The following is a 9,209-nucleotide window of genomic DNA, read 5'->3' on the forward strand; positions in this document are numbered from 1 at the left end:
ATAAATAATTAAATAAAAATAATAACACATTTATAATTATTTGTTTATGTTTATGCCATGAGTTTAATTTAACGCATTGAAAATAAAATATTTTATACAATCGTTTAATAATATTCGTTTTTTGATAGTCATTTGCGTAACTAATGAAAATTGTTTTATCAGTAATAATACGTTAAAATTAAATTATTATGAAATTTAAAAATGATAAAAATAAATATTCTAAAATGATAAAAATATTTATGAGTAAACAATTATATTAACCTACATGTGACAGATAATAGTAGGATGTAAGAGAGAGAGAAATTAGAGAGGGTGGGCATTATCAGAGTCTTAAATGTGAGGCTCACTCTTCCTTTCCAACACGGTATAAAAACAAAGCCATAGGTGTGAGTTCACATCCTTCTCTATTCTCGGTTATGTATGTGTTCCATTTTCTTGGGATTCAGAACTCACAATCTTCAATGACCCTTTGATCTTCTTCTTCTTCTTCTTCCACACCCTTTTTGCTCGGTTCTTGTTTCTTCAATCTTTCTTCTTCTTCTACTCTAGTTTGCTAGCTCTCTCCGGTGGACGGAGGTTTGCTTAGGCTGAAAAACTATGGCTGCTGAAAAGGCCACCATCTCCCTAGAGGAGATCAAGAACGAAACCGTTGATCTGGTATGTTAATTAAAGCTCCTTACTTAATTACTTTTTTTTTTTGTTTTCAATTGTTTCTTTTTTCAAGATGAAGTGTTTGATTTTGATTGTCTTTAAAGCTATATACTCTTATACCCTTTGCCTTGAAGCATATATAAATAAAACTTTGCAAGTTATTATAACTAACTACTCTCTTCTCTTCGGTTGACTTGTTAGTTCTTATGTGAAAGCTTGAACCATATGATGATGATTCATGAATCCCCTGAATAAATTTCTTTATTTTTTGCCCCTTTAGGATTGGAATGCCAAAAGAGTTTTCGGAACTATAATATTTTCTTTTTCATATATATAACTTAATTTTCCCTTGCTGGGAAAAATCATATATGGAATCGATTTCTTCAAAGGACAGTTTTTGGTTAGGTAATATGAACATGCATGAAGAAAGGTATACCGTAGTGTATTTTTTTTCTTCTTTATTTTTATTTTATTTTATTTTTTTTAATGATTTTTTTCTGGTGGATCTTAACATGTGAGAGACAGGTAAGCATATAGACTTCAACACGTCTAAAATTTCACCGTATTTATTGCTTTTTTTTTTAAGGTTGGGTACACATTTGATATTAAATAGGATTAAAGTACTATGTTGTATTAAAATTAACTAAAATTATATTTAAAAAAATTAGTGAAAGGTATTGTGTACAGTATGATACTCATAATCATAACCACTCCTCAAAAGTTCACACCTTCTCGTGTCTCTCTCTGTCTGCGGCTATGTTTGGTTGAGTGGGAATTTTATTAAGTACTTTTTCCGTGGTACTTTGGCATTTTCAGTTTTTCACCAATTTCTATATTTTTATGTGAAAATCTTGGCCATTGGGATTAACCGTTTTCATTGTAACTCTCACATTCAACGGTCCTGACACCAAGAGGGTCCACATTTAATTTGGATCCCTTCATTTGACTTGCCCATTTTGCCCCTCAACAACTCCTGCAAATTTCAGCTCACTGTTACCTACTTGCCTTATTTTTTTTCCGGTCAAATTTTTCACTCTGTCCACCCACCAACATAAAAAATATAGAATATTCATTTATTATTACCGAAAAAGGGAATTATTATTGAAAAAAATATATTCCGCATTAATTCTATTTTACCTATTAAGTCAATATATACTCTTTTATTATTTAGACAACATTTTAATTTTTTTCTGATATAGTCTCATAGTCTGGTGGTGAGAAAGTTCATTTACATTTTATTATAAAAATGTACCGTTATTTTTATCTTTGATAATATCACTTCATATTTCATTATATATAATTTTTTTGGCGTTATATATTTACATAAATTTATGTAAAAAGAATAATGTTTTCAAAAGCAAGGACAATATTCATTTTTGCATAAATTTATAGTTAGACTCTTAATAATAAATATGCCAAATACTTAAATTAATTTAAATTCTTTTAGTTTTTCCAATAACAATTTTTAAATTGATAATAGGCACAACCGCACAAGTGGTTTTCAGTTAAATTTTTTATATTAACAGCATGATAAAATAATAATAATAATTAGAAGCATTTGAGTGAATTGAGAGAAGAGCAAAGAGGGGGACCTAAATGGGAAAGTTGGAAGGCGTGAAAGGTGTTAGCAACACATAAGGCGGACCAATCACATGGAGAGAGAGAGAGAGAAGAGAAGGGTGCGGTGTCCCGTCTGACACTCAATGGTTTTGAGGATGTCACGGCTCCAACAGTCAACGCTTTCTCCTTATTGGCGCGCCTGCTGCCCGCCCTCTTAACGCCTTCTTCGTTGCCTCCACTTGTATCATTTCGGCAGGATACAATTCACTTAATAATTTTTAATTATTAATTTTGTATAAAAATAATTATACATAAATTTTTAATTTTTTATTAATATAGACTTTAAATTTTTATTTTGATAGAAATTTAATTTTAATATATTATTAATATAAAACTATTATATATATTAATTATATAATATCAATCAACAAAAATAATTTTTTATATTAATTGAATAAATAATTGTTTAAAAATAATACATTAAAATTAATCAATAAGTTTACAACTATCTTTTGTTAGATTAGATATTGTAATTAGGAAGTCACTACATTTAACTTTTGAATAATCCTACACACATTCATATTTTTTTTATAAATTAAATCTAACTAAGTTAAATAATAAGACTTGAAATAATATTATTTATAATTGATTTTTGTTAATGTTAGACCAACTTAATTAACAAAATAATTTATATATATAATATTATTCTTTAATTTTTTATAACTTTAGTTCTGTGCGATTAGACAACCAATACTATGAGTTCATTAAAAATTATTACAATGAAATTATTTCATGAAAAATATTATTTTTAAATTTCTATATATTTATTGTATTATAACTTTTTTTTTAAATATCTTTATTTTGTTATTACATAAGAGAATTGTTGATTAAATAAATAATTTGTTAATGGATAAGTTAAAGGATTTTTGCTATCAGTGTTTTTATTATTAATAATAATAAATAAAAATTCCGAAATGATTTAAATAATTTTTATTTGAGTTTCTATTCTATTCTTTCTAGGTATGCATAAATATTCTATTATTTTTGTTCTGAAAATAAATGTATTAAAGACAACAATTATTTTTCAAAAAATCAATCATCATGAATCATGATTAGGTATATTTTAATGAAAGTATGACTAGGATAGTCCCCCACACACTCGCTACCTTTTCCATCCTCATCTGTCTTTGCTAATGTTAATGCTTTGTATAGTAGTTTGAAATGCAAATAATTATTCAAACAAAGGTTTAAGCTTGAAAGGATCATCCATAAGGTTGATCATTGACAATAATCACATGTAAACAATGAAAAGAAACAAACAATTGCATTCAACAAAAAAGAAAGGTTAAACTTATAATAAGTGACTCAATTTGCAGTATTATTGGTTTCTTTCTGGGGTGATGCGTGGTAAACCTGAAACAGAACAATGAATTTTAACACAACTTTGTTTTATAGGAACGAATTCCAGTTGAAGAAGTGTTCGAGCAATTGAAATGTACCAGGGAAGGATTGTCCTCTGCTGAAGGTGCCAGCAGGCTTCAAATATTTGGACCAAACAAGCTAGAAGAGAAAAAGGTTCATACTTCATATTCTCTAACAACATTAATTATTATTATTATTATTTACAATACACAAAGATGTTCTGACTATTAACTTTAATAACATTGTTAATATTACAGGAAAGCAAACTTCTCAAGTTTCTTGGGTTTATGTGGAATCCCCTGTCATGGGTTATGGAAGCTGCAGCCATTATGGCCATTGCTCTTGCAAATGGTGATGGCAAGCCCCCGGATTGGCAAGATTTTGTAGGTATTGTTTGCTTGTTGGTCATCAACTCCACCATCAGTTTCATTGAAGAAAACAACGCCGGAAATGCCGCCGCCGCACTTATGGCCGGTCTTGCTCCTAAAACAAAGGTAATGCTGAATGCACCAACAATTTGTGGAATGATAAAATATTTAAGATGGAGACTCATATGCAGTTGTCTCTACATGAAGTTAATAGTTGAGAATCGATAAATAACTTGACATGTTTGACAAAATTGCTATCTAACCATGGTCAGCAATCAATTTCACATAAATACGTGAGCTTTTACCATGTATAGTATGTAAAGTTTATAGTTAAAAGTTGTTGAATGATTTTACATATTTAATTAAATTGTTATTTAATGGTGTTTAACTATTAACTTAACGATAAATACAACTGTGGGTTGTGGGTGAGTTTTCACCAATTAGATAGGTGAAAATTGATAGTTAAGAATCATAAGATTATTTGACATATTTGACTAAAAAGTATTGATGGCCTTGCAGGTTCTTAGAGATGGCAAGTGGACTGAAGAAGAGGCTGCAATATTAGTCCCCGGAGATGTCATAAGCATCAAGCTTGGAGACATTGTACCGGCCGACGCTCGTCTTCTAGAAGGTGATCCGTTAAAGATTGATCAGTCAGCTCTTACCGGAGAGTCCCTTCCGGTGACCAAGAACCCCGGAGATGAAGTCTTTTCTGGCTCAACTTGCAAGCAAGGTGAAATTGAAGCCGTTGTCATTGCAACCGGAGTCCACACATTCTTCGGAAAGGCTGCTCACCTTGTTGACAGCACCAACCAAGTTGGACACTTCCAGAAGGTTCTAACCGCCATTGGAAACTTCTGTATCTGTTCCATTGCGGTTGGCATGCTGGCTGAGATCATTGTCATGTATCCAATTCAGCACCGAAAATACAGAGATGGAATTGACAATCTTTTGGTTCTCTTGATTGGTGGAATCCCCATTGCTATGCCTACTGTGTTGTCTGTAACAATGGCCATTGGATCTCACAGGCTTTCGCAACAGGGCGCCATCACGAAGCGAATGACTGCCATAGAAGAAATGGCTGGAATGGATGTGCTTTGCAGTGACAAGACAGGAACACTCACACTTAACAAGCTTAGTGTTGACAAGAACTTGATTGAGGTCTTTACTAAAGGAGTGGACAAGGATCATGTGATCCTTCTCGCCGCGAGAGCTTCCAGGACTGAAAACCAGGATGCCATTGATGCTGCTATTGTTGGAATGCTTGCAGATCCTAAAGAGGTTTAACTTCTTTCATAAAGCTTAGTGTCCTTAATTTTTGTCCTTGATTTCATTATTCGAAAATCGCGCAAAAAATTGAACATGTATATGCCTTGTGCTGTAGGCAAGGGCTGGAATCAGAGAGGTTCACTTTTTACCTTTCAATCCTGTTGACAAGAGAACTGCTCTGACTTACATTGATGCTGATGGAAACTGGCACCGTGCAAGCAAAGGCGCTCCGGAGCAGGTAACAATCTTTAGTCTGTTCATGATTTGTGAGAGGTTCTGGCTTGTTCAATTGATGCTGATATGATATTCTTTGTTATGATGAATAGATCATGAACTTGTGTAATCTAAGGGATGATGCTAAGAAGAAGGTTCATGCCATTATTGACAAGTTCGCCGAAAGAGGCCTTCGTTCCCTAGCCGTTTCAAGACAGGTTCTTACAGCAAAGTCTTCATGCTTTAATTTTTCAGTACTTATTCCCAAGTTTCTTGTAAATAATAATAATAAAGAGAATCTGAATCTGAAGCATCTTCTCTGCTACTGCAGGAAGTTCCTGAGAAAAGCAAGGACAGCCCTGGAGCTCCATGGCAGTTTGTTGGTTTGTTGTCACTATTTGATCCACCAAGGCATGACAGTGCCGAAACCATTCGCAGGGCTCTTAATCTCGGTGTAAATGTCAAGATGATTACAGGTAAGCCTTATCCTAATAGGTAGAATCAGCTACAGGAATCGACCGATGCCATATTATGAATTAGTATCTTAACATTTACTCTTCTTTATAGGTGATCAACTCGCGATTGCTAAGGAGACAGGCCGAAGACTTGGAATGGGAACAAATATGTACCCATCTGCTTCCCTTCTTGGCCAAGACAAAGATGCAAGTATCGCTGCACTTCCGGTCGAAGAGTTGATTGAGAAAGCCGATGGATTTGCCGGAGTCTTTCCAGGTTTATACTCATTACTATTTTCTCTATTTTTCTCTCACTCTATATATGTTCATTGAAATTGTATAGTATCTAACTCTTGGTTTGTTTTTTCTGCTATTTTCGTTCACTACAGAGCACAAGTATGAGATCGTGAAGAAGTTACAAGAGAGGAAGCACATTTGTGGTATGACTGGAGATGGTGTGAACGATGCTCCTGCCTTGAAGAAGGCCGATATTGGAATCGCTGTCGCTGACGCCACTGATGCTGCAAGAAGTGCTTCTGATATTGTGTTGACTGAACCTGGATTGAGTGTTATAATTAGTGCTGTCTTAACTAGCAGAGCTATTTTCCAGAGAATGAAGAACTACACGGTTGGTTGCTTGCTTCTTCAATTTTTTTTTTATGATGATACACATATAGTTCCCTTCTAAATTTCATTCTCAATGATGTAACTTAAAAACATTTTCTTTGCGTTTCAGATTTATGCAGTGTCTATCACCATCCGTATTGTGGTAAGTAGACAGTATTTGTGATTATATTTGTAATTCATTGGCAGAGTAAAATGGAAACTGATCATGTTGGATTTTCTATTTTTTGAATGCAGTTTGGCTTCATGTTTATCGCATTGATCTGGAAATTCGATTTCTCTCCTTTCATGGTTCTGATCATTGCCATTCTTAATGATGGTAAGTAGTTACAGCTCTAAACATTTTTTTTCTGAAATACCTTTGAAATTCACCTTTTAAAAATGGTAATCTGACACAAACCTTGTCATAAAATATTAGGGACAATCATGACAATTTCAAAGGACAGGGTTAAGCCATCTCCTTTGCCTGATAGCTGGAAACTGAAGGAAATTTTCGCTACCGGAATAGTTCTTGGAGGTTACTTGGCTCTCATGACTGTTATATTCTTCTGGGCAATGAAAGAAACTACATTCTTCCCTGTAAGAAACATAAACTAACATTCCTGATATTCTTTAATTGTCCTTGTTCTTGTTTTGGATTCAAGATCTGACCCCTATTTATTATTGACAATGCAGGACAAATTCGGAGTTAGACCTCTGGATAAAAGCCCTGATGAAATGACGGCTGCATTGTACCTACAAGTTAGTATTGTCAGCCAAGCTCTAATATTTGTAACGCGTTCGCGCAGCTGGTCATATGTGGAACGCCCTGGATTGCTTTTAGTTAGTGCCTTCATTATTGCTCAACTGGTAAGGATGATGCTCCATCTTTTCGTGTTATTTCTTGTTAAGTGATAAGAAGATAACTACTTGTGAGAAAGATGAAGTTGATATTTTGTGATGATGAATTTGCAGATTGCTACAATTATAGCAGTGTATGCCAACTGGGGCTTTGCAAAGATCAAGGGAATTGGTTGGGGTTGGGCTGGAGTCATCTGGCTCTACAGTCTTGTCTTCTATGTTCCACTTGACTTAATGAAGTTCGCCATTCGCTACATCTTAAGTGGCAAAGCTTGGCTCAATCTCCTCGAAAACAAGGTCCGTGATACATATGCTAATTCTAATTATGCACTAAGGTAATCCAATAGTACAGATTCGAATCAAGACAGAAGATACTCTGTCATGATTCAAGTTTATACTGTTGGGATTACCTTATTTTTATTTTAAGAGAATGGATTTGATTGAAGTGTTTCAAAATGCATGACAGACTGCCTTCACCACCAAGAAAGACTATGGCAAGGAAGAGAGGGAAGCTCAATGGGCTCTTGCTCAAAGAACCCTTCATGGACTCCAACCACCGGAGACTTCTAGCATCTTCAATGAAAAGAACAGCTACAGAGAATTGTCTGAAATTGCTGAACAAGCTAAGAGAAGAGCTGAAGTTGCAAGGTAACCAATATATAACTACTCATTCTTTTAGAAACATTAATTTGATTATGTTAGTTTAATACATGAAACCAATTTCCCTCTCTTTAACCATCTCTTTTTTCAGGCTTCGTGAGCTTCACACGCTTAAAGGACACGTCGAATCCGTGGTGAAGCTGAAAGGTTTGGACATTGACACAATCCAGCAGCACTACACTGTGTAATAAACGACAGCATTAGTCGAAACTCGCTGTAGATAGAAACAAAAAGAAGGGCCAAGAATTCAAAAAATGGCATGTGTGTAAGAAGAAACCAAGGAGGAAGGCCTAACTATTTAAAAACGCTTACTAGGTTTAGGGAGAGAGGAAGCCTCTGATCATATTACATAAATCTGCCTCTCTCTCTGTCTGTTTATTTTTTTTTTTCCGTCTGTTTTCTAGCGGCGGCGAAAGCGGTGTCTAAGCTTTCATTTTGTTTTGAATCTTAGAAGGAGAATGTTGACATGGTTCTGGGTCTATACTCATCCATCTTGTGTTCTTCATGTTTGTTGTAATGCTACTTCAAAAGTGGCAGTGATCACATAATGAACTTGAATGTTTTTACCTTATTTTTGTGGTGGGAGAATAAGAGCTAATGGAAGTTTTCACGGCATCATCATCATCATTATTCAAATATGAAAATTGCACTTGTTCTAAACCAAATTCTTGAATTGTTTCATTTTACTGGCCCATTAGAGAATATCTAGCTCTCAAATATGTTGTAAGAGACTGCATAATTTTTAGGCTCATTTTTTTATATGAATGTTATGTGTGTGATGTGCTTGGATATAGATACGGGGCTGCATTATAGTTTGGGGTGGTGTTACTTTTTGTAAATTGACAGATTAAAAATCGAACCGTTTGATTTTTTTGTTGTTGAAGTTTTAATATAAAACAGACGGTCTGATTTATATAGAGGGAAGAAATTTAAAATTTTTGAAGTACTGTAATTGGTAGGTTTGATTTGAGTGTTTTTATTTTTTTTTATTTCGAGCCGCATCAAATCGGACCATCCGATTTGTATAGTTAAAAAAATTTTAAATACTTAAATACAAATCGGACTATCTAATTTATACTTTTATATATATACCTATCCTACTTCAGTTGGCAGAACTCCCTCTTCTTCATTTCATCGTCGCTCACCT

General features: G+C 34.0%; 1 protein-coding gene across 1 annotated transcript; it reads left to right on the plus strand.

Moving 5' to 3' along the window:
- Positions 1-244: 244 nt before the first annotated feature.
- LOC112741858 (plasma membrane ATPase 4) lies at positions 245-8,677 on the plus strand. The gene is made up of 16 exons (XM_025791012.3): positions 245-657; positions 3,667-3,786; positions 3,891-4,127; positions 4,521-5,282; positions 5,386-5,508; positions 5,597-5,701; positions 5,815-5,959; positions 6,051-6,215; positions 6,328-6,566; positions 6,675-6,707; positions 6,800-6,881; positions 6,981-7,141; positions 7,238-7,411; positions 7,517-7,699; positions 7,869-8,050; positions 8,154-8,677. Exons 1-16 carry the CDS (start codon positions 598-600, stop codon positions 8,248-8,250), a joined length of 2,868 nt encoding a protein of 955 aa, XP_025646797.1. The 5' UTR covers positions 245-597; the 3' UTR covers positions 8,251-8,677.
- The last annotated feature ends 532 nt before the right edge of the window (positions 8,678-9,209 follow it).

This window comes from Arachis hypogaea, chromosome 14, assembly GCF_003086295.3.
Source record: "Arachis hypogaea cultivar Tifrunner chromosome 14, arahy.Tifrunner.gnm2.J5K5, whole genome shotgun sequence".
Classification (NCBI taxonomy): Eukaryota; Viridiplantae; Streptophyta; class Magnoliopsida; order Fabales; family Fabaceae; genus Arachis; species Arachis hypogaea.